General features: G+C 50.8%; 2 protein-coding genes across 9 annotated transcripts in view; one reads left to right on the top strand and one right to left on the bottom strand.

Annotated features, from left to right (window-relative positions):
• Window positions 1–21,711, bottom strand: part of ASCC1 (activating signal cointegrator 1 complex subunit 1) — a 141,547-nt gene extending 119,836 nt beyond the window's left edge. For 2 of the 8 annotated variants that reach the window (XM_067710620.1, XM_067710615.1), the window contains exons 1-4: window positions 19,197–21,708; window positions 17,806–17,916; window positions 7,600–7,703; window positions 5,647–5,821 (exon numbers count right to left, since the gene is read on the bottom strand). The gene's annotated coding sequence lies outside the window, so the exon portion shown is untranslated. Of the gene's footprint in view, window positions 1–5,646; window positions 5,822–7,599; window positions 7,704–7,830; window positions 8,738–17,805; window positions 17,917–19,196 lie in introns of those variants that run through there. The other 6 variants (XM_067710619.1, XM_067710616.1, XM_067710608.1 and 3 more) reach the window with 6 other exon arrangements.
• A 314-nt stretch (window positions 21,712–22,025) lies between these two features.
• Window positions 22,026–24,178, top strand: DDIT4 (DNA damage inducible transcript 4). The gene is made up of 3 exons (XM_067710633.1): window positions 22,026–22,168; window positions 22,293–22,548; window positions 22,821–24,178. Exons 2-3 carry the CDS (start codon window positions 22,353–22,355, stop codon window positions 23,312–23,314), a joined length of 690 nt encoding a protein of 229 aa, XP_067566734.1. The 5' UTR covers window positions 22,026–22,168; window positions 22,293–22,352; the 3' UTR covers window positions 23,315–24,178.
• Window positions 24,179–25,016: the final 838 nt, after the last annotated feature.

Below are 25,016 nucleotides of genomic sequence, written 5' to 3'. Positions count from 1 at the left end.
ACCAGGGGATGCCTATCATCCACAACAAAGAGGAGGAACCTGCCCAAGGATGTGGTTCCCTTTCAGGCAAACCCAAGAGATACTACACTTGGAGGAGAAGGCCATTCTGCCTCTCCCTCTCCTTTTGCCAAAGTACCTAACTTTGCCTAAAATACCTTGCCTGGCCTCCTTGTAATTGCCCAAAGTTCCAACCAAGACAGATCCTTTCCACAAAAGAGAAAAGGCTTAACTGACAGATACATGGGAAAGTTTTGGGTTGCAGGCAGAGTACAGATGATACCAGATCTTCTCCTGTTTCCCAGAGCTGAGTTTGGGATGCAGATGGCACCAAGGGTGGAGAAGAGTGGGAGAAGGAGGCGGGAGCAGGATGCTTTGCCACCAGCCTGCCTTGTTAATTTGCATCTGGTCAAAGAGGGAGTCTGAGAATTTTAGAGCTGAATAGAACAGACCTTAGAGATCATCTAGTTCATCCCCCTGGTTGACAAATAGGACGTTGGGACCCTGTCTGTGTCATTCATTGCTGTATATTCAGTACCTAGAACACTACCTGGCACATAGTAGGTGTGCTACAGGTATTTACTGAGTGAATGAATTTGTTGCATGTTTACCCTGTTTTAGAAGCTGTGCTAGCTACTTACAGTGCAGCATCCAGAGTGGAGAAAAGCCTAACGTAATTGAGATAGGTGGTGGGCAGAGCCAAGACAATAAGCCAGAGCTCAGCCCAGAGTTCTCTATAATGCTCTACTGACAAGTGGAAGCTGTGGAACAAACGGAAACTGTGTCCAAAACAGCCATGGTAGGAGCCTGGGCAAATGATGCTGGTGGCCCGCTGCCCTTCTCATAGGCTCCTGCACATGGGCCCAATGGTAGTCCCACATGTTAGCATCCATGAGCTGGTCTCCACCTCTCCAGATACTTTAATTTCTGCAGCCTGTCAAGTCGCCCTAGAGAAGCTGTTTATCCAGAATCCGCTTACTTCATTTTTATAATACAAGCTCTTTAGGGAAGGTAATGAAACAATATAGTTTGTTACCAGCAACAACAGAGAGGATGTTTCTTTCCAAACGTCTTTTACTCATTTCACAGACATTTCTTGAGCACTTACTATGTGTTTAGCATCTGCTAATGCTGAGGATATGCTGTCAAACAAAACACAGTCATCAGCCTCAAGTTTATAAATATATTAAGAAAGAGAAAAGAGCAATTTTCAGTGTAAAAAACTGTCTGATAACAGAAAGCAGAAATGCTGTAAAATCAGAGACAGCTAATGCAGCTGAGCAGGGGTCGGAGAAGACTTCCTAGGAGGATGGTGTTTAGGCTGAGACCTGAAGAACAAGTAGGTGGGGTGGGAAGGAACGACTTTCTAGATGGAAGGAACAAAATATGCAAAGGCTCAAGAGTGAGGAAGGACATCGTGCTTCTGTGGGGCTGCGGGTGCTTTGTTATGGCTAATTCATAGAGTATAAGGACAAGATGATAGATTTTATCTGAGAGTTACTCAAGAAGTAGCATATATGGGACTTGGTGACTGGTCAAACTTGGAGAACTCAGGGAGGACACCCGGGTTTCTTGTGTCAGTAGCTGACGGACTGGATTCTATTCACTGAGACAGGAGTACAGGGAGAGAGGCAGGCTCAAGGAGATGTCCAGCAGGCAGGTGACTCTATGGTCTACATATAGTTCAGGAGAGTGAGCTGGGCTAGAGTTAGATTTGGGACTCACCCACCTAGAGACATGCAACCAAAGGTGGGCATGGATGGTATTGCCCAGGGAGAGAGCCCACAGAGTAAGAAGAGAATTGGAACCCTGGCATCTAAGGCAGCGGTCCCCAACCTTTTTGGCACCAAGGACCGGTTTCGTGGAAGACAGTTTTTCCACAGATGGTGGGGGGCGATGGTTCAGGCGGTAATGCGAGTGACAGGGAGCAGCAGATGAAGCTTCACTTGTTCGCCCGCCGCTCATCTCCTGCTGTTGTCCTAACAGGCCACGGACCAGTACGGTGGCCCAGGGGTTGGGGACCCCTGATCTAAGGGACAGGAAGAGGAGGGGGAGGAGCCCAGGAAAGCAACTGGCAGGAAGTAACCAGAGACAGCCAGAAAATGAGGAATGTGGTATCAGGGAAACCAGGAGAAAGGATGTTTTAAGAAGGAGGCTGCTGGACTTCCCTGGTGGCGCAGTAGTTAAGAATCTGCCTGCCAGTGCAAGGGACACGGGTTCGGGCCCGGGTCCGGGAAGATCCCACATGCCGTGGAGCAGCTAAGCCCGTACGCCACAACCACTGAGCCTGCGCTCTGGAGCCCGTGAGCCACAACTACTGAAGCCCGCGCGCCTAGAGCTTGTGCTCCACAACAGGAGAGGCCACTGCAATAAGCGGCCTATGTATGCACCGCAGCAAGGAATGGCCCCCACTTGCTGCAACTGGAGAAGGCCCGCGTGCAGCAACGAGGACCTGATGCGGCCATAAATAAATAAATAAACAAATAAGTAAATAAATAAATAAAATTATTAAAAAAAAAAAAAAAAGAAGGAGCCTGCTGCAAATACCAGTATCTGGTATAGCCAAGCAATGAGCTGACAGGGGTGGAGAAGGCCTTGGGATTTTACCTAGGAACTTGTTGGTGACCTTGTCTCAAGAGCAGCCACCTTTGTGGTACAGCGGGGGCAGAGCCAGACTGCTGTGGCTGGGAGGGTGAGTGGAAGGTGAAAATACGGGGCCAAATCTAGGCAACATCTTTAAGAAGTTCAGTGGGAAGCAGAGGCAAAAATGGGGGACAAAGAGGGTGATGGTTAAAGGAGGACGCATAGTCAAGACGTTTGTTCTGGGGATAGGTCAAAGAGAAAGAGGGCATGATTGAGGGTGTAAGGTCCCTGAGGAAGTGGGAGGGATGGGAGCCAGAGCCCAGCTGGAGTGATTACCCTTAGAGAGAGGGAGGGTAAAAGGATAGTGCTGATGCAGGAAAATGTGTAGGTGAGGTGGCAGGAAGGTAAGGGAGTTCCCATCAGATGGCTTCTGTGTTCTCTGTGATGGAGGAGGCAAATTGGTGTATGGCCTGCGGCAGGAGCAGGACAAAGCAGGAGCAGTGGGCTTGGGAATGGTCCCTGTGAAGAATGGGAGGGAGCTGACCAGGGTCAGAGGATTGCCAAGCACATTCAGGGGCCATTTCCAGTCTGAGTCCCTGAATTTGCAGTGGCACCAATTGTTGGGGAAGTATACCAGCAACTCCGGGCAGCCTGGCAGTAGGAATGGAAGAAAGAATAGTTGGTGGTTACAGTCTTACACGGTAAGGGCAAGGGAGTAAGCAAATTGTTGGTCTAGGGCTAGCAAGGGAAGGAAGTGAAAACAAGAAGAGTTTACAAGAGAGAAATTATTAGAAGGGTCAGACATTTCTTGAGGGCCTACTATGTCTCTGGTAATATGTAGTCAATAGAAGTACAAAGATGGAGCAATAGTTCCCAAACCTAGCTGTGCCTCAGAACCAAGCTTAATAAAAATACTCCCTGGCTTCATTCCTGGGGTCCAGTAGGTCTATGGCTGGGGGTCTCGTGTGACCCTCCTGCAGCCAGTTTTGGAAACCACTTGGACCAATGAAAAAGCAGACAAGTAAACACATATGGAATCTATACAGCACCATAACTCCATGACTCTGGTCTATATGGGGTGCTGTGGAAGCCAAGAAGTCTTGGAGGTGGGAAAGAAGGGGAGATAACAAGGAAACTTTCCTAGAGAAGGTGAGCCTGGGCCTGAACATGCCTGTTCAATTGGGGTTAGAGGGGAATAAGCCAGAGAACCATTCCAAGTACAGGGAACAGCACGTGCATAGGCAGGGCCGCATTCATGGAACTCCAAGTCATTTGGTGTGGCTGGAGCTGAGCATGTAAACAGGGGAGGGGTGCGACCTCTCAGAAGAAGGAAGCAAGAACCAGATTGTTTTGAGCCTCATTCACCGTGCTCTACTTTCCATCAAAAGAGCATTTCTCTGACACGGACAGGGTACACCTGAGAAAAAGGCCAACAATCCTGACTTTTACAATAAGTAACTTAGGAAGCAGGCTCCTCAAGACCTGGAAGGGTTAGACCCTTAGGCTGGTATAACGCATCAGAGGTGATCTTTACAGACCACTAGGCAGTACTGTTCACAGTATTTTTGCTCTGGCTGGAAAGTAAATATTTACAGATTTGTATTTATTTACTTATTTTTAGGGAAAGGCAGATGTTCTAAGCTCAGAATTATTGAAGGAGCCTCCCTTCTGGGCTCTGAGCCAAACCAGGATAAGAGGCAGCTTGAAGGGATCAAATATAAAGTATATGGACATTGCGGAGAGATGTTTTTCCCCCCAAATGGTTTCTCCTCCTTCCTTCCCTGGCCCCGGAGGCCTGAAGTAAAATCCCACACCCTCTCTCCCCCTCCTTGTTCTCAGAAATCTCCAGGCATATATTTGAAGATAAACCACACAAGCATGGGCATTTCATCTGTTTAGCAAACCCAAAGGTCATGTTTGCGGGCTGTTGAAGTCAGACTCTACCCATGTAACTTTCTGCAGTCTCCAAAATATAGTAAATCTGGAATCTTCTGTGAAGTCAGGGCAACTCAGCTCTCCAACATAGTGCCTCGAGGACAACCTAGGACTTTCTATCCTGGACCAGTGTCACTGCCCAGAGAAGACTCAAGGCTCATTCTGTGATCCTGCTTCAATGCTCAAGGCTACAGTGCTTTTTGAAAGCACTCCTGATCATGAAAAGGAAAATCAGACTCTCAGCCAGCCTGAGATTGCAGCTGGAGGACCAGGTGCTATGGCCTCCAGAGACCTATGGACTTAGGAGCCAGGAAGAAAGCAGGACATCATCCCCATGCCATCTCTCAGTACAGTGGAGTATTCATTCCGAGAGCTAGAAAAGAAGCAGAAGGGGGGATGGAGGACCAGGGAGGAGGGCCGCGCCTTGTTGTCTGGGAGCATAAGCTCTGGCTGCGCCTGTAGTTAAGCCTTATCCACTATGAGGCAGCCAAGGGGCATCCTTATTAGGCAAATAGAAAAGCAGGGCCTTAACCTCAGAGTTCTGCAGCTCTTCATGACCCCGGGGATCACTGAGTCCAAGGACAGAGAAACCATCTCCCATTCTGAGCCTCTGCAGTCTCTTTTGAGTCCTGCTGGCTTTGTGGCCAAAATGAACTTTCCATGAAAAAGAGTTAGGCTCCTGGAAGGTGCCAATTTAATACTCTTCAATTTAAAGGCTGCCAAGGGGGATGGGAAAGGCTTCAGTAATGAAGGCATGAGTGACCATGAGGGCCTGGGCTCAGCACCCACACCTCTCATTTTGGCGCAATAGCTCTCAGGGTAGGTACAAGTCATACCCAGGCACTGGGGACTCATCATGGTTAATATATAATGAAGAGTAACTATATGTGGGGCATTGTGCTAAGTACTTCACACACATGGTGTCATTTACTCACTGGGAGAGGGCAACAGAAAGGCCATGTGGGGCAGAAGAAACCACCAAGGAATGGCAGGAAAGAATCCCATAGACTAAGAGCTGAAGGGCCTTAGCAACTGTATTCATTTGAACTAGGGCTGCCATAAGAGCCTACTAGGGCGGCCATAACAAAGTACACAGACTGAGCAGCTTAAACAGAAACTTAATAGTCTCACAGTTCTGAGGTCTAGAAGTCCAAGATCAAGATGCCACCGTGGTTGGTTCCTGCTGGAGGCTGTGCAGGAAGGGATCTGTTCCAGGCCTCTCTCCTTGGCTTGTAGATGACCATCTTCTCCCAATGTCTCTTTACATCATCATCACTCTATGCATGTGTCTGTGTCCAAATTTCCCCTTTTTATAAAGATACCAGTCATATTAGATTAGGGTTCACCCTACTGAACCTCACTTTAACTCAACTACCTCTATTGAGTTCTATCCCCAAATAAGATCACATTCTAAGGTACCGAAGTTAAGACTTCAACATGTAAATTTTGAGGAGGGACACAATTCCACCTGTAACAGCAATGATGTCTAACCAAATCCTCTACTTTTATAAATGAGGGTATTGAAGCCTTGAGTAGGAAAGTGACTTGCACAGGGTCACACAGCAAATTGGAAAAACTAAGACTAGAACCCAGGTCTTTGGGGGCTGCAAGTTTTGTGCAGATTTCCCTGGAGTAGCCGCACTGCCAGCTTTAGGAAGCTCCTTCTCCAAGAAAGGAATCCCTGAGCTTGGATAAGTATGGGAAGCACCCAGTCGAATCTCTTTATAGGCATGGGGTGAGGACACACTAAAACTCTCTTACAAACCAATATTTGGGAAAACACTCTGAAATGCCAGAGTGGAAGGAGCCCTATTAAAAGAGCTTAATATAAGCACTGGGGTTTATTTTCAATGGCCAGGCCCTTCATTAAGGAGGCAGATATGTGGTGTGTTATAAAAGAAGAGCTTTGCTCCTTACTTGTAGCCCCCAGTAGCGCAGGGAGCCAGAGTATGGCTGGGTGCTGGCTGCTCACAGACTCTCCCTGACTGTCCACTCTCTCCGGGCTCATCTCTGCCTCAAGGCTGGCATCTGGCCATTCTGCAATCAGTTGTGAGAACTCACTAAGAAAACTCTTTTGAAAGTCTCACGCAACGTTAAGGAGCAACGTGGGTTTAAGAGCCTTGCTCTCGCAGCTTCAAAAACGAGGAGGCAAAAATTGAGATTGAATATAGTATGGAAGTGTGGGTGACACCAAACCACAGATGAGTTGATAGGCTGCGGGGAAGGAAGTGAAAAGTTCACCTTGTCCTTCCCTGTAACGGAGGGCTGTTGGTTTTGCAGAGGTTTGCTTTTTAAAAATTTTTTCATTCAATAAAAATAGCTCGGTGGGACAACATATTATAGCATTCGTGGAAATAAAAACTAGGAACCACATCATAGGATGTTCTGCTCCAAACTTGGCCCTGGTTCCCCAGGCAGCTCCCAGTTCCTTTTGATTTATGCAGCAGCCGTGGAGGCCCTCACCCCGTCCCAGGTGGGGCCTGGACTTAAGGGAGGAAGGGAGGAGATGGTCCAGAGGCATCAGCTGTTTCCCTGCACATGAGCCAAGACCCTCGCCTCAGCTAGAAACTCAGCTTTGTCCCCTGTGTCTGCCTTCCGCACTGTGAAAAGTTTCCATCACAAAGGGTTGATTCAGGAAACCAAGGTTAGAGGCAAACGGTCTTATTTGAAAATGGTGAAGGCCAGCCAGGCTTTGGGCTTCCTGCATTGATTGCTCTCCTGGGGCCTGGGACCAACCCACCAGGGTGGGGCAGGCAGCTCTGCAGGTTACAGGATGTGAAAGTGGGGACTGAGGTTAGGAAAAAGAATAAAAGGCTAGGACCAGAACACACCCAGCAGAAGGCCATGTGCAGTTCTCCTCTTCAGGGTTTCCTGTGGGTACACTGAGAACATTGTGTTCTGGCTGTGAACTTACCCGGCTGAGCCGGCTCCAGACTCCGCCCCTGGGTCCTAGTGCTGCCTCTCGCTATCCTCGGCCTTAGGTCACCTGCACCGCGTAAAGCCCACTGAAGGACCCCAGGAGGCCACTTCCACTGTGCCCTCCCTACTGGGTGAGCCTCCAGTGACCAGACTGTGAGCACTTACCTTCCCATTCATCCTGAAGCATCTTCGACTTGCTTGGCACTGTCACATAATAGCATCTCATGTTCCTCATGACAAAACCTCCTTCAGATGACAAAACTGAGGCTCTGGGAAATTGGGAGGAACAACCAAGATCAGTAATTCAAGGTTTTTGGACCCAGATCTCCTGACACTTTAGGGGTAACTATTTAAAGACCAGCACTTCAAACCCTTGAAATGAATGTAAGCCTTTACCTTCAAAGTTTCTCTCCAGATGAATTTGACAGTAAGGTGATTTCTTAACGAATTCTCCAAAACAGCTAAAAGCTCTGGCGTGAGGTGTAGAGCTGACCAGAGGAAACTGGAGAGCCCAGTGCTCTGTCTGCCCTGTGCCTCAGCTCCCTGGACCTGCCACCAGACGCCTATGTGCAGCCCCACACTAGGCCTGGATTGTTCTGGGCCTGGGTAGGGTCCTGAAACTCAGAGGCAGATGCTGGGCTCCAGCCCAAGTAGCCAAGGATCAATGGGCCAGGAGAGAGGGAAAGGGACTCAGGAAGGGGGTTGAACTCTCTGGTTAGAAGAGATTTTTTTCAGTTTTTAAACTGGCTTCTGGATCATCAATTCCTCTACTAGGCGGTGAGTCTCTTTTTCCAAGTCATCTTTGTATCCTGTGGGTATGCTTGTCCTTGATAAACGGTTGTTGAACGACCTGAGTGGAAGTCACTCACCGGAAGGCCCTGCCTGTAGCCATGGATCACAGTCTTTCCCAGCTGCACATTGAGCACCTACTGTGTACTAAGTTAACAATGATTGATAAAGGGCACACAATTGCTAAAAACAAATGTACAAACAAAGGAGAGGCAGCCATGGCGTCTACCCCTCCTAGAGATCACAGTCTAGTGGAAGGAAAGGCATTCAATAAGCAAGAACAATCCCAAGGGTCCAGGGTTATCCTAGGTGGAGTCCAGAGTGCTGTGGGTGAGCACAGAGCAGGGAGACCTAAGAACATTGGGGGCCCAGGAAAGTCCTCGAGGGAGAGCTCTTCAAACTGAGACCCAAAGGGAAGTTAGGAATTAGCCAGACAGAGGAGCCTGGGAAAGGGAGCTTCAAGCAAAGGTAACAGTGCTTGTGAAGACCTGGAATTTAGAGATCAGATGGCTCATTGATAAAACTGAGAATAGTCTTCTATGTCTTCTGAACACCACCAGTGGGAAATCTAGTTCTCACTCCAGGGGAGAACCCAGGCATTGTTATTGTCCATAAAAAAGGAATCCTACTACTTCTCTGTGGCCTTCCCCTAGGCCCTAGACTCCAAACCAGAGAAATCCTAAAAGCTGACTGGGATATATCTTGAGGCAGGAAGGCCATGACTGTGGCCAGGAGGGGCAGGTACTAGTCCAGGCACTGGGACCCTGGACTGAGATACTGGGCAAGTCACTTCCGACCTCCCTCTGGATCTCAATTTCAGGTTTTATGTATTCTCAGTAGTTAGCCTGACAGTTAGACCTTCCTGAATTAATGAATGACTGCAGTTTCCATCTGGAAAAAGACTTCTTCCAGTGCTAAGATTCTGGGTTTGGAACTCACAGTCAGTCATTCCCAGGATTCTTTTGGCAACAGAAGTGCCATGACAGGAAGGAGGACAGTGCCCAGCACACCCACAGCAAATGTTTGTTGAATGAATGACTGCTCTCCCTGAAGTCACTCTAAAAGCTTTGATGGATCCTTGCTTCTCTCAGCAGCTGCTTTGATCTCCGTCACTCCTAACCCTGTGCAGTCATTATCACCCACCTACTTCATAGGCAGACATCAGATTTCGTTGTGAAAATAAACCCTAGATCTTGCCTTTAGTGCTCCATCCTAGGGGAAGAAGATGGAAGATGACTGCAGGAAGCTGAGAGGCAGTGTAAGGAAGAAAGAGAAAGGCTAAGATGGTCAGAGTCTGAAAATCAGTGCACATTCTCACGTAACACTCCCTGTCTTAGAAACCCCAAACCTGCCAAGAGCTCTGCCCCCTCCGGTGAACAGCTAGAACTCACCAGGGCTTGCTGGAAGAGCTCTGGAAATGGACAAGCGCTCCCTGAGCCACCACATTCCCTACTTGCCCTGAATCAGGCGCTATGGTGAGGGCAAGACTTCCCAGCCGGGCACACCCTGAAATGCATTTTCCCTCTTCTGTGGGTTTCCAGGCTAGCCCGCAGAAGCCTGATTCATCCACAACCGCAGTGAAACATAGAATTAATTCTGGCTATACCCTGGGTGAGCTAGGCCATTATGGCAACCAAACCACTACTTACAGCATTATTTTGTTGGGAAAATGTGTTCTGAGCTCCAAGCAACCAAATTATAAGTGGGACATAGGCACACCCAGTTTCAAACCCCAGTTTTAACACTTCCTAACCATGTGGTCCTGGGCAAGGCACCATCCTCCCCAGCCTTAGTTTCCTGCTTTGTAAAAGAATACCTCCTTTAGGAGGTTGGAGTGCTGACTGAATAGACCCCCATGAAAGTGCCCCATGGCCCTGGGCAGACGTCTCGCTCCTGCCTTTCACAGGAACTTTTGGAGGGAGACCTGGAGATATGACTCCAAACACAGTGCCTCTGAGGAGAGTTTACCCAGCTTGCATGGTGGCAGCATTACCACTGGACTCAGCCTCAGAGCAAGTGTTTCTGAGATAAATGAGCTGCTGTCTTAGAAATCACAGAACATTCTTCATCTTTGACCTTCTCCAGGCTTGTATTGGCTTCTCTGAGCCAAGAAACTTCTCCTGCCCCAACTCAGCTCCCTCTCTCCCAATCTCTCCATGAACAGCATTGTTCTGGTTTCCTTTGCTCCTGATCCTAGTCAGGGGCTTCGCCTCCAGAAGGGGCCAGAAGCCCTGGCCTTTCACCCAAGCCTGGACGTGAGCCCACAAGAACAAGCAGGAGGAGGGCAGAGACCCAGGCGGCACCGCCGGGCCCTGCGAAAGGCAGACTCCCCCTGCCGCCTTTGGCTTTGGCCCCTCCTTGCTCTGTTTGTTTCCAAGCTGCAGCCAGAACGGTCTGTACCCAAAGGATGGTGAAACAGCCAAGGAATCCGTAGGGTCCTAAAGGTCGACCTCCTTCCTTTCCTTGCCCTTGTTCCCAAAAGTTAAGGTTTCCTGGTCTTGGGCTCCTTGTCCCCTACCCAGGGTCACAGGCACTGTGGAGGTCAGTCATCTTGAATGAGCCTCCCCTACACTGCCCTGTGCTTCCCACATTCCATTTCCACAGCCATCCTCACTTCTCCCCATTTGGAACCACAGAGCCTTCCCAGACCCTTCCCCCACCTGTCCAGGAGCTGCAGTACTTCTCACTGGGTCTCCACTGCTGTAGCCCCACCCCACCTCTTTATCCAACCCCCAACCCCATCCGCAATCCTGCAATAGCCAAAACACAAAAACCTCTTGTGAAAGTAATATGAGCTCATGGTAAAAATCCAATTTCCAGGGCTTCCTTGGTGGCGCAGTGGTTGAGAATCCGCCTGCCAATGCAGGGGACACGGGTTCGAGCCCTGGTCCGGGAAAATCCCACATGTCGCGGAGCAACTAAGCCCGTGCGCCACAACTACTGAGCCTGTACTCTGGAGCCCGCGAGCCACAACTACTGAGCTTGAGTGCTGCAACTACTGAAGCCCGCATGCCTAGAGCCCGTGCTCCACAGTAAGAGAAGCCACCGCAATGAGAAGCACGCGCACCACGACGAAGAGTAGCCCCCACTCGCCACAATTAGAGAAAGCCCATGCATAGCAACGAAGACCCAACACAGCCAAAAAATAATAATAATAAATAAATAAAATTTATTTTTTTAAAAAATCCTATTTCCAGTGTTTCTACAAAGCAAAATAAAGGTAACCTTACTTTTTAACCTGAAAAAAAAAAATGATATAAAGTGAAAAACTAAAAGCCTCCCCCACCCCTCCATCCCTCAGAGATAACCTCTGGGGGCCGTTTTTCCAGTATCCTTCTAGATGTTTTCTCTGCACATGTAAGTGTGTGTCTGCAGGGGAATGTCCTCTGTTTTTCTTTCAAAATGAGATTAGAGGTTACAAATTGTTCTGCAACTTGTTCTTTTTGCCCAACAACGTATCGGGCATTTTTCCAAAACTGACCTCACTCTTTTTAACACCCACATAATACTCCATGATTTGGATGTACTATAGTTTATTTAACTGTTATCCTGCCACAGACACTCAAGGTGGTTTTTTTTTCTCAGTTTTCTCCCATCACTATCTAACTGGTTCCTGGCCTCAGGTCTCAAACCTCTGATCTGCCTCCCACACCACTGCTCGATTGCAACACCAAGTCTGACTATCATTCCCAGCTCAGCTGTTTTCCTTGCATTAGGGTTATTCACAAGGTGTCTTATCTCCCCTCCTAGGTCTTAAGCTCAGGACAGGGTGTTTGCCTTGGAGGTCCTGACACGGAACACTAGGCCTGTCAACTCTGCAGTTTTTGAGCCAATCTCAGTGCTGCCCTGGGGAAGTAGAAGGAGGTTCTCAGGCCACATGGATACTCATTTTCTTTTTCATATATATGTGTTGGGAACTCTGGGGACCTGGCTTTGTGCAGGGCACTGGAGCTCCGGGATGAAACAGATACAGACCTTGGCAAGCTTACAGTTTAATGGGAAAGACAGGCATTGTACATCCACACAGATAAATACATGGATAATTACATATGGGATGAGTACTTTGAAAGGAAACAACAGAGGAGAAGGGATGGGCCCACCAGGAGAGAGGGCCAGTGAAGCCAGCAGACCATGGGATCTGGTTCCCATTCCAGGCCACTTCCCCTTTAATCTTCTCATCTGACAAGAAGGGAAATACCTCTTTCAGTTTTAACTTTCTGTGATAATAATACACACTATCAGAGTTCAGGTTATGTAGAGTTCCCCACTGCCTGATAGGGGTCAAGGGAGACTTCTCACTGACATCACATTGGCCTTGAGTCACAGGCAAGCTCTACTGCCATTCGATTCCGGGCCGAATACTTGTTGAGCATATACCATATGTATCTAACATAGAGAGGTTAGGGGTGTGTGTGTGTTGGGGGTAGTTGTGGTGGTGAGTGTTTAAAGATTTAAAATAGGTGACCTCTGAAGGAGTTTACAAATTGATGGAGCATCAGACCCAGGATAGGATAATTTCAATATACATCAAGTGAGAAGAGAGCGACACATCCACAGCTCTGGGAACTGAGCACTGGCTTCAAAGGCAAGCAGTTCTGGACTGGACTCCCTGGCCCTGCACTCCCCGGCCAGGGGACATGGAGCTTCCCAAGTGTGCTCAAAAGGGGCTCCTGGAGGGCCCTGAGCTGAGACAAGCTTGGAGTGTGAGTCAGAAGGAGTTAGAAGGGCATCTGGGAAAAGTAATCTGTGTGAAGATGGGAGCAAGCTGGAAGGGAAGACACTTGAGACCACAGAGGAAAAGCATCCCACGGGGCACAGGGCACCTGGGCGAAGTCAATTATACCAGCCTGGAAAGAAAAATCCAAGCCAAAAAGAGCATTTTAAGGAGGGCAAGCAGCCCCCATTCTCCTCCCCAGGGGCCAAGGATTTCATGCCCTAGAGAGGGCACCAGATGGGAGGAGACAGAAATCTGCTGTCACCTCTGCCAGTCTCATCTCCACATCTATGTGTCTGTTTCTATTTAGAGTGATTAAAAATACTGTAAATTATATGCTTACACTTTGTGGATGTTCTCTTTATGATCCACTGTACATGGCTGTATATATTTTGCACATCTACATACATATTACTGTGCAAAGTTGTATACACAAAGCCAGGCATACTGTACTTTATGGAAAATTTAAGAGCGTTTTAGAGGTAATTAGAACCATCTGTGATTTTCCCCTCCTGGCTTTGGGAGGGAGGTGCAGCTAGAGATAGTCAAGGGCCAGCCCTGGGGGTTTGTGAGGCCAAGGTAAGGAGCCAGACTTGCTCTAAAGGCAGTGGGGAGCTATTAAAAGGTTTGAGAGGGAGGCCTTAGTGAAGCTGAACAAAAGTAAAATAGAAAGTACCAGGCTCTCCTTGTTTCTACTTAAGATAACAGAGTTACTTCCACAATCAAAGCAGGAAATCCCAAACCAGTTCTGTCCACAATTCATCTCTGCCTCAGTTTCTCCATCTGTGAAGGGAAGCCCCACCTGCCATAGTGTGGGGCTGCAGGAGCACAGGTCAACTTTGGCAAGCAATGAGGCCCATTTAGGCCGGCCTGGGCAAAACCCAGGGACATTGTTGCCAAATCTGAATATCATTCCTGGCCTCCAAGGCTAACAAGCTCTGGACGTGGTGCATCCAGGTTCGGATCCCATTCCTTGGGGAAAGAACTTGGTGAAGCTTCTGCAGGCCTATTGATGTCCTTCTTCCCTGGGCCAGAGACTCTTAAAACTTCCTGGGAGAATGAGGCAACACGCCTCGTTGTGCAGCCCTCAGCAAATGCAGCAGCTGCACCGAGTGCTAAAGAAAAGCTCCCATAATAACTATGTGTGATAATAAAAAGATAAAGAGGCAAATAGGTATGTAGGTCAGCTCAAAAATAGCCACCCATCCATTTGGCCCGGGTAACCATTTGTGCCAAGTAGGTCTAAAGGGTTTTCTTCCTTCCCCTCCCAAGCTGATATTCCCTGCTTTTTTATAAGGCTGCCTTAAATAAAAGTCCCCGGGGGCTGCCCGGGCAGTTCTGACCTGCAGCCCTATAGGAGCAGGCACTGCTCCCTGCACTCCCTCCACCAAACAAATCCTGGGGTCAGAGGGCACAAGGGCTCTGCCTCTCTGACGTGGGTTCTTGGGCCTAAGTCAGGGTGTAGGGTGGTGACTCACAGACACTCCCCCGCCCACCCCCATAAGGTTCTGCGTGCACCCAGGAGGCCTCCCCCACCCCAACAGAGACGGCTTTGTTAGCGGACCCGGCCCGAGGAGAGTTACTGCCTCAGGGTTGTGAGGCCCTCCTCAGCCTCTCCTCCCTCCCCTTCTCCCCGCTCTTCTGCCCTCCCCAGAAAGGCGCCAGCCGCTCGCCCTGCCCCCCACCCAGCAGCCCAACGACTAAAGCGCTGAGCTCAGCATCTCCCCAGCCTGGCGGCTTTCCTCTCGGACGGTGGGAGGAGTCTTCTTCCTCCCCGGAGTGGGCGGGGTCAACGCTAGCCCCGCCCTCCTCCCCTGTCTCACTTTCCCTCCTTCCACCCCACCTCGTCCTCAAGACGCACGTTCTCCAAGTCACGTCCCCGCTCGTCCCAACACACACCAGGGGGTCCGTGGAGACAGACCCCCACCTCCCCAGTCAGCTGCTCAGCATCTGTCACCTCCCCTGCCCGGCTCCCCTGAAGGCGTACCTCGGCCGAGGGTGGGGGGCGGGAGGGGAGAGGAAAGGGAGCAGGGGGTCTTCCCTTCCCCCATCCCGGCTGGCCCCACTGCAGACCAGCCACAGCGGGGAAGTCAATTCAGCTCTTGTGTGCTCCTCTTCCCAGAGCAGAAGCTAGAAATCTAGATTTTTTTGTGTTTCTCTGCGTGTGATTTTTAAATACAAAAAGATTCAGCCGTAGCTTCTGGATTCCTACGCCAAAGTCTGTCCTTTGTGGGTTACAAACGTTACAGCTGGGGGCGGGGAGAGGCTCCTCTTTTGGCTCACCACTTCCCACATGGGCCCTCCTGAGCTCTCAGGGAGGATACCTGGAGGGAGGATGTGACAGAATCAGTGTCACTTCTGGGCTTGCGGTTGTCTAGCTGAAGGGGACCCCATGGCGACAGTGAGCTTTGCCATTGAGTCAGCACTGCTGGGCCCTGCTGAATTCTGCATGGGGAGGAAGAGCCTCATCAGATAAAATAAAGAGCCTAACCAGCAGAGAAAGTTTTCTGTCAATAGCTCCATATCGACTCCAGGTGTTCACTCCACCTGTCCTACACCACCGCTTCCCAACGTGTACTGCCCCCCTTCCCAGCCATACAGTCCCTTTGGCTCTCAACTAAGTGTCAGGGGCTTGGAATCAAGGAAATCAGCCTAGATCTAGAGTCACGGCTCCAGCCTGCTGACTGGCTATGTGACCTTAGGCAAGTCCCTGCACCTATCCGAAACTGTTTTCTTACCTGTACAATGGCACTGATGAGGCCTGTCTCATCTACGCTATGCAAATGCAAGCCTGGATTCAGGCTGTCCCCACTGTAGCAGCTTCTGATCATCCTCGTCATCCCTCCACCCCCGCCCCACCCCCACCTTGATGAACAAAGCTCATCCTGACCCTGCCTGCCCCGCTTTGATATATGGCAATTGGAAACCCTCAAAAAGCGAGAACACTGAAAGGGCTGGAACTGGGACGTCTGTTTCTACCTTCTCTGGCAGGCCTCCTCCAGATGGTCCACCACCCTATGGGCCGCCCTCCACCCCGGGAGTTTTAGAAAAGGAGCTCCATAGAACTGAAATCTTTTTTTCTTTGTCATGATCTTTGTGGAGTTGAATAGGCCCTTGAGATTCTCTAGTTCTGGGTTTTCAAAACTGGGGTATGAAAATCCCAACAGTGTCTAAAGCCACAGGATAAATGGAGTGTATCTTTTTTGTTAAAAAGGTTTTTTTGGGGGGCAGTATTGTCATTTTAAAGTTTGCTACCGAAATTACAAATTCCCATACACGGATAAAATATAAAATAGAATGCAAGATTGCATTATTTGTAATAAAAATAATAAAATAAAATAATAATTTGTAATGAAAATACTGGATTTCAAAGACACATTACGCTTCCTAGGCGCTGCTTCAGGCCACAGCTCGGAATCCTATTCATCTTTAGCAGCCAAATAGCCAAAGAGCCTGAACTCAGGTCAGCTGACTCCTGTCCCCTCACAGGGCCTGGGCTTGCCTCGGAAAGCCAGTTACCCTAGGCTTTGGGTACTAACTGGAGAGGGGTGTTACCTCAGCCTCCCTCCACTTCACTGTTTTCTTCCCTCATAAGAGTTCAGAAGCTAGGATGGAAGAGGGATTCTGAGAAGCTGGCCAAAAGCTGACCCCGCAGATGGGATTCCTTCCTGAGAGGCAGTCCAGTGTGTTAGTGAGAAAAGAGAGACAGTGCCCTGGAATCTGGATCCCTAGGACAACTCTGGCTGCGGGGGGAGCAGTGGGGGTCTGGCAGGCCGTCGTGCCTTTCACCACTGCAGGGGTAACCTGAGCTCCGGCAGGATACTCAGGCTACCCTCCTAGCTCCACCTTTGTCATGGTGGTTTAACAAGCCAGCCCTTGGTGGGGTTCCTTCTGCCCTTTGCCCTGTCCCCAGAGGAAATGACTTCTTGTGAAACCTAGGAGCCCATTAGAACTGGCTGGCTGTGAGCGCACCATTACCACATGTGGGCCTAGTCTCCACAGCTGTGTGCCATCTCACCTCCCCGAACCCACCCCCAACCCACAGAGAGGCTGGGAAGCCAAGCCAGCGTTCCTTCCAAGGCCTACCTTTCTTCCTGACAGGTCAGTCTGCAGACATCCCAACTAAAGATAAGCATCAGGACCGCCCAGAGAGCTTTGTACAAAAGGGACCCATCCAGACCTACCAAATCAGAATGGGGATTGGGGAGGTGGGTTTCAAGCTCCACAGGAGATTCTAATTATCAATCAGGCTAGAAAGCCGCTAGCTGATGGTAGGATTCCAGGACACTCACTCTGGGCCTCAATTTGCTTTTCTGTAGAATGGCATTATATTCATTCCTTCGGGTGTAAGTAGATAATATAATTCAAAAGCTTCTTTGAAAGGCTGCACAATACAATGTATTGTTAGTATATCCATTTCAAAAAGTAGCTTCACTTGCAAAAAGATTCCCCACTGAATTTTTAACTCTCCCTCCAATAACACAGTCAAAATCCTGCTAAAGCCCTCAGCCGTCAACAGCTTTTCACAGCCTTCTAGTAAACCAGGTGCACTTATAATCTTGCTATTCTGACCAAGTTGTTGTTTTTCAAGTAAAAAAGCCACAGGAGTCCTGGGAACACTTTTGCTGGCTTCATTGTCCCCACGTGCCACCACCACTCCACCCTCTCCCCACCACCCGGGCGCCTCCTGCCACCTCCACTCCCCTCAATGACATGTTTCCAAAGGGCTGTGGAGGCAACCCAAGCAGAGCCGCGCGGGCATGCTGGCTGGCCTTCAGGGGTTCCCATCCTGAATTCTGGGGTTCCCAGAAACACACCCCCACCCCAAGATCTGGTTTAACTCCCCACACCCAACTGGGGCAACTTGCCAGACTGAGGTCCTGGGAACCGGTGCACAGGACAGAAACCGCCAGAACAGGGAGGGGCAGGTGGCCTGGAGTGTGTGCTCACTGACTTGAAATTGCAGGCTGCTGTGAGTCCTACGGAAAGAGAGCAGAGCCTGAGAAGAGGCAGAGCTTCTGCACAGGCATGGCTCTGGCCACAGAGACTGGGACATGGGGCATGGTTACCAACTTCAGAAGCCTGAGTCACTGGGGACATGACACTAGCCCACTCCTGCTGGGAGTTCAGCCATCTCCCCATCAGGGTCGTCTTGATACAGATTCCATGTTGCACACTGTGTCTATGTTAGGAGTGCTTTCCCCAGAAGACACATGTAAATGCAGACTCGAATGGTAATGGTGCTATCTGGAGTTGTGCAAAGGGGCAACCCTACTCCCACCAACAAGGGAATATAAACTTCAAAAGTATTTTGAATCCAAAAAAAAAAAAAAAGTATTTTGAGGAGAGTGACTGCTTGGTGAGTTCAGGGTCTCCTTTGGGATGATAAAGATGTTTTGGAATAGATAGAGGTGGTGGTTGTACAACACTGTGGATGTACTAAATGCCACTGACTTGTTCACTTTAAAAAGTTTAATTTTACATGTGAATTTCATCTCAATAAAAAAATTTTTGAGTATTTTAAGGTACTTGAAGGGAAAGTACTAATTGCTTTAAAAGATTTCCCACAAGTCAGCCCTCTGCACAATGAACCTCCATCCCCAACTTCCTGGGGTTGCCGACTATACCCAAAGTGGAAGAATTAGGTTGCCTTAGAAGCCCACTTCCTGACCTGAGCTGAGGAAGAAGGGAAATATTCAGATACATCCAACACTCTTAGCACTTGTGAGAAAGGGGGTAGAAAGGTAGCATGGAGTTCTTCTGAAGGCTCACCCCAAAGGCCACCCAGATCCTGAGAATCCAGGTGTAGGTCTGCAGTTCTGGGAAAATCCACCTTCTTGCTTATCCATTCATTCATTTATTCATCCAAGGAATATTCACTGAGACTCTACTATGTGCTAGCCACTGGAAGTTAAGAAGAGTAGAACTGGACTTCCCTGCTGGTGCAGTGGTTAAGAATCCGCCTGCCAATGCAGGGGACACGGGTTCGAGCCCTGGTCCAGGAAGATCCCACATGCCGTGGAGCAACTAAGCCGGTGCGCCACAACTACTGAGCCCACGTGCCCCCATGCCACAACTAATGAAGCCCGTGCGCCTAGAGCCCGTGCTCCGCAACAAGAGAAGCCACTGCAATGAGAAGCGCACCACAAAGAGTAGCCCCCTGCTCACCACAACTAGAGAAAGCCTGCGTGCAGCAACGAAGACCCAATGCAGCCAAAAATAAATAAATTAAAAAAATAAAAAGAAGAGTAGAACTCACCCTCAGGAAGCTCATAGTCTGGTGAGAAGACTAAAGGGGAAACAGTTATTAACAGAGATGTGCATCGGGTGTGAGGATGACCTGAGGGGGGGCACCTAAGGGATGGTGTATTGGGTTGGGCACTGGGGAAGGCTTCCTGCAGGAAGGGATGCCACAGCTGGGTCTCCAGGGCTGCTGGCAGGAGCATGTCCAGGCAAGCCTGACCTGCAGCCAGCCTAAGCCTGAGGGGGAGAGAAGCAAATGCGGGGTTCATAGGATCTTTGAAGGATTTGAAGAGGCCTGGCTCAGAGGCTAGGAGATGGAGCTGCCCGCTCCTTGCAAGTACCACTTTTGGGACCCCCCCCCATCCCATCTTCAATGCAGAGAGAGGTGTGTGAGATGGTAACCATGTCTTTCCAGCCCCAGCCATGTGGAAGGGATCCTGCCCTTCACCTCACAGGATGAACCAAGACCCTCCACCCTAGCTCCTCGGAGGGGCTAACAGGAAACTCCCCTTCTAGACCCAGAGGTTCTCCTGACAGACAATGGTATGGGGCTTTGCCCCCCTCCTTCATAGGGGTGAAGAGTTTCAGTCGGGAAGCCATTTAGCCCTCCACCCTCATCCCCCTGCAGCCAGGCCTCCTAGCAGGTGGTTGTTTACCCTGTAGCCCACTCTCTCCTCTGGGAAAAACCTCCAGGGTTAAGACTGCCTGTCCTTTTCTGAAAATGATGAGACAACAACATTAATGGATTTCTTTTGAAAAGAAACAAAATTACCCAGTGCCCATGAACATAGCCCTTCCCCATTATAAAAAGCTGTTTTATTAACAGAATGAGACAGTGAATAAAAAAGCTGCTTAGCACACTTCTTCCGTGATGGCTACTTATTGAATGAATGAATGATTCCTAGTAAACTGACCTTTCCAAAATGGCACTGGATTCTTTTGCTTCTGAAACCTCTATTTAAAAACCTCTATTTTTCTTAGATTAGTGTTCCACATTTTTCTTAATTTTTTTTTCATGCGGCGTCGGCGGAGAGAGAGAGAAGAAAAACACCCTAAGTCTATATCCTGCTGTCTCAGATGTCCCCAGCCCAGTCAGCCTGGGAGGAGAGAATGGTCTTGATGGATTAATTCCCTGATCTTCAGTCCGGACAGAAAGACACACCCATACAGGTCACCCCAACTCTTTCCTTCCCACCTCAGTAAAGGGTGATTTCAAGAGGATGTCATCTACCCTCAGTCCTCCAAGCACTTCACCGAATTGCCAAGACTTGGTGTCTTTAAGGTTCCCAGCAAGTGACTAGAGCTTGGAGGATAGGAAGAAAGGGCCAGTGTTCAGGCGTTGAAAGCCCCATTAGCTAACAGACTATTCTATTCTGCAGCAGTCTTTAAGATATCTCCTAATCTGAGTCGTCTAATTTATTTTTTATCCATAAATTTGTCTGCAGAGATGGTTCTCCCATCTGGAAAAAGGGGACGGGGTGCAGGGCTTGATTCTGGTCGTTCACAGTTCTAAGTCTTGGTTTGCCCAGAAGGCCCACGGGCCAGCCTCTTTCTTTTTTTTAATGGGAGGGGGTGTGGATGGCAGCGGCCGGACTCTTCCGGCGGCAAGTGTCTTCTGTCACGCGCAAGTCTGCCCCGAGGAGACGCCCGCCAGTCTGATCTGGTTAGGCTCTGGCCCTCCCAGGGACGAGAGCGTCTGATGTAAGTTTGGTTCTCTCTTCCATCAGGATCCTGTGACCCAGATTGATATATCTTTAAATAAATAAAGGTCGAATCCGTCCGATCCCCTTCCCACCTTCAGCAATCTCTGTCAGTCTTCGAGCACCGCCGTCGGGTCACATTTTCTGTGGCCCCTCCTGAATGACGAAACAGGGGATAGCGATTTCACTCCGGGGCTTTTCCGGAGATCTAGGTCTTCGGTCCTGATGCAACTCTCCGGCTCTTTTACACAAAGCGTTTTGGAAAGAGGGGCGCTAGGACCCGGCGGACGCCCGGGGCCTCTCGGCCGCAGCGGGCGGGGGAGGCACAGCCGCACCTCTGTCCGTCCTTAGGGCCGGCGGGTGGGTCAGTGTGTCCCTCTGATATGGCTCCCAGCTCCAGAACCAAGCGCTAGGAACCGGGGCCCATCAATAGTCTTTTAACCACGTTTCCCAAACCCCCTCCTTGGAGGCAGCTGGAGGCTGGGAGCGGACCCCACCCCCCCCAATTAATCCATCCCCTGGGGCTGTAGAGTAACAAGCGGGCGGGCAGGTGGGGCCGCCAGGAAGAGCGAGCACGGTGCCCGGAGCTGCCCAGTCTTTGGACCCCACCCCCATAACCCGACCCTTCGTAAGGAAGGGTTAGCGTGGGGTACGTGCGCGAGGGCCGGTGGATTAACGTCTGCTCCCCACGCCGCCGTCCCACTGGCATCCACTTGTGCGCCCAATTGTGCCCAGAGCTCGCAGGCTCTCAGACGCTGAGGGCAACCGTCTTCCCTGCTTGTTGCCGCCCTCAAGTTCCCCTGCCTCTTCCCCCGAGCGGCCGCGGCCTACCCCCTCCCCCAGCAATACGACCCTATAATAAACAAGTCTTTCCTAGATCCTCCCCTGCCGCGACCGCCCTCGGGGACCTTGGCAGCTGCAGCCGCCGCGGATCCCTTTCCAGAAAGGGGGCGTGGCCGAGGCTCGCGGGTTTGGCCGGGTGCTTTCTGGGGCCCAAGGGGGGCGGGGCCAGGCGGCTGTCACCGGGCAGGAGAGAACGTTGCGAACGTGCGCCCAGAGCCCATTGGTCGAGGTGGGCCACACTCCCGGGTCTGGATTGGGCCGCGGCGCGGAAGGGGTGTGGCCTCTTCCCACTAGTCCTTATAGGTCTCTCTGCGCTGGCACTAGGGACCGCGGCAGGCCGAGGGGGAGGTGCGGGTGGGGAGAAGGGACAGGTCCGGGCAGAGCTCGGGGGTTGGCACCAGTTCGCGCACGCACTTGTCCCAGTTCTAGCTGACCGCAGTAGCTGGTGAGTGTCCCTTCTCTGTGTGCTGGTCGCTGCGCGGAGAGGCCTCAGCCGTGGGGATCCTAGCGCTCTCAGTCTGGAGCAGCCCCCAGACTGACGCCGGGCCCGCGCCGCTCTTGTCTTACAGCGTCTTCTGCGCTCCAGTACCCTGAGCTCATCTGCAAACGTCCTGGCGTCCGTCCTCACCATGCCTAGCCTTTGGGATCGCTTCTCGTCGTCCTCTTCGTCCTCGTCCTTGTCCCGAACTCCCACCCCAGATCAGCCGCCACGCTCAGCCTGGGGGTCGGCGGCCCGAGAAGAGGCACTCGGCCGCTGCGCGAGCCTGGAGAGCTCGGACTGCGAGTCCCTGGACAGCAGCAACAGTGGCTTTGGGCCGGAGGAAGGTAAGCCGTGGGCGGGAGCCGGACGCGAATAGAGGGGCCGGGGAGGTGAGAAAGCACCGCGCTGGAAGGAGTCAAAGCCACTTTGGCTTCCTATCCCATCAGAATCCGGATTGTGGAAGGAGGCGGGCAGAGGAGGGGCATTGAGGTATAGGGTACGAGAGTGGGGCGGAAACTGAGGCACAGAGTGGGAAGGAGTGCTGCTTTCTTAGCGAAACAGCACCTCCCCGTTCAGAGCTGTTCTAACTGCCTCCCCTACGTGCTTTCCCTTGCAGACTCTTCTTACCTGGATGGGGTGTCCCTGCCCGACTTCGAGCTGCTCAGCGATCCCGAGGATGAGCACCTGTGTGCCAACCTGATGCAGCTGCTGCAGGAGAGCCTGGCCCAGGCACGGCTGGGCTCGCGGCGCCCTGCACGCCTGCTGATGCCCAGCCAGCTGGTGAGCCAGGTGGGCAAAGAACTACTGCGCCTGGCCTACAGCGAGCCGTGCGGGCTGCGGGGGGCGCTGCTAGACGTCTGCGTAGAGCAGGGCAAGAGCTGCCACAGCGTGGGTCAACTGGCTCTCGACCCCAGCCTTGTGCCCACCTTCCAGCTGACCCTCGTGCTGCGCCTGGACTCACGCCTCTGGCCCAAGATCCAGGGGTTGTTTAGCTCCGCCAACTCTCCCTTCGTCCCCGGCTTCAGCCAGTCCCTGACGCTGAGCACAGGCTTCCGAGTAATCAAAAAGAAGCTGTACAGCTCAGAGCAGCTGCTCATTGAGGAGTGTTGAACTTGGGTCTGGGGGGCCGATACTGACCCCATGACAGAGACAGTTGAACTTTTGGGGTGGACATTGGCAGGCAGAAGCTGAGGGACTGCTGCCTGTCGTTAGAAAACTGACAACAGCCACCTGTGGGGAGGAAGGTCAAGGTGAGGGGAACACGGTGTTTCCCTAGGAAGCTCACTGAGGTGTGGACAGGTGGCTCCCACTTGGGCTCACACGCTGCCCCTCAGTACTGTAGCATGAAACAAAGGCTTAGGGGCCAACCAGGCTTCTGGCTGGATGTGTATGTAGCATGTACCTTATTATTTTTATTGTTACTGACAGTTAAGACAACAGTGGTGTGACAGAGCCATGAGAGCAGCTGGGCTGCACTGGCATCTGCAAGGGATGTGTGCTCACGGTAGCCGGCTCTGGTGGGGGGGGGAGGTCATCGAGGTGGTTTGTGTATCTCATGGTCTGAAGGGACCAAATGTTTGTTCTTTGTTGTTTTTGTATCTTTTTTTTTTTTTTGATTGGAGCTTCACTACTGACCTGTTCTAGGCAGCTATCTTACAGACGCATGAATGTAAGAGGAGGAAGGGGTGGGTGTTGGGATCACTTGGGGATCTTTGACACTTGAAGAAAAAATACACCTGGGAGCTGCGTGTGGCCCATCCCTGGATGTGTAGTGAAGGGTTGAACTGTGAGGGGATGGGGCTGATTGGGGTGAGGGCTGGAACCCCTCCCTCAGAGGAGTACCATCTGGGTCTTCCATCTAGAACTGTTTACATGAAGATACTCGCTGTTCATGAATACACTTGATGTTCAAGTATTAAGACCTATGCAATATTTTTTACTTTTCTAATAAAAAAAAAATCATGTTTGTTAAAACGGTTGCCTCTCATCAGTGCCATGAAATAAAAGGGAGGGGGGTGGGCGCTGGAAAAGGTGGGTTTCATCACAGTCTGGTGCAGTTGTGTGTTTCTCTGTCCCTTTCTGGGGCTGCCTGCCAGCTTGGTCATGGAGGTATGTAGACTGAGTGCCATCTGTGTCAAAAACGCAGCCTCCCTTGGCTCTGCTGGCTGAGGCTACCAAGGGAAAGCACTGGAAAGCCCTGGAAGATAGGGAGTGAGTCAGACCTCTCAGAGCCACAGTCTCAGTAGAAAGAGCTCACCTGGCTGCCCTGGGTTAGAAGGGCCTGGTACAAAGGACTCCTGAGCCCAAAGTCCTTCCAGGCACTTAAAGGACGGCAAGAGGCTTTTTTCCTTGTGAAAAAAGGCACAGTTCTATTTGTTCTGCAGTGAAAATCACACATTTTATCTCTGGATATGAAAAGGCTAGGGAGCAGGAGCATTAAGAAACGGAGTTTGAAAAAGACTTAACTTGGTTCAAGCCTCTGACTAGACACAGAACCTAGGGCTCGGAGAGGGGCATGACCTCCAGGCAGGAGCAAAACACACAACATATGTAGGAGGTGTGGTGAGGGCTTCAAGAGCCCGGAGACTACAGGCCTGTCTTCATGAATGTTCTCGGTGACCTGGACTCATCGCACTCTCTGGGCCCCAATTTCATTATCGGTGAAATTGGGATTGGGCCAGATGAAGGCCAAGGCCCTTCCCACTCCTCCCTCCCAGTGAATCTCGGCCAGTCCTCCCACACCAGCCTCTGGAGGGTTGTTATCTCCCTTGTTTCTCTTCCTGGTCTCAGACAGGCCTTGTTTGCCCAACTC

The sequence above is a fragment of the Pseudorca crassidens genome, chromosome 16 (assembly GCF_039906515.1).
Source record: "Pseudorca crassidens isolate mPseCra1 chromosome 16, mPseCra1.hap1, whole genome shotgun sequence".
Lineage (NCBI taxonomy): Eukaryota > Metazoa > Chordata > Mammalia > Artiodactyla > Delphinidae > Pseudorca > Pseudorca crassidens.
Note: the sequence above shows the minus strand (reverse complement) of the source record. Positions and strands in the feature narration are given on the sequence as shown.

Coding starts and splice junctions, on each gene's coding strand:
- DDIT4 (XM_067710633.1), top strand. CDS start 22,353: ATGCCTAGCCTTTGGGATCGCTTCTCGTCGTCCTCTTCGTCCTCGTCC. Junction 22,549..22,820: donor TGGCTTTGGGCCGGAGGAAG/GTAAGCCGTGGG, acceptor TTTCCCTTGCAG/ACTCTTCTTACCTGGATGGG.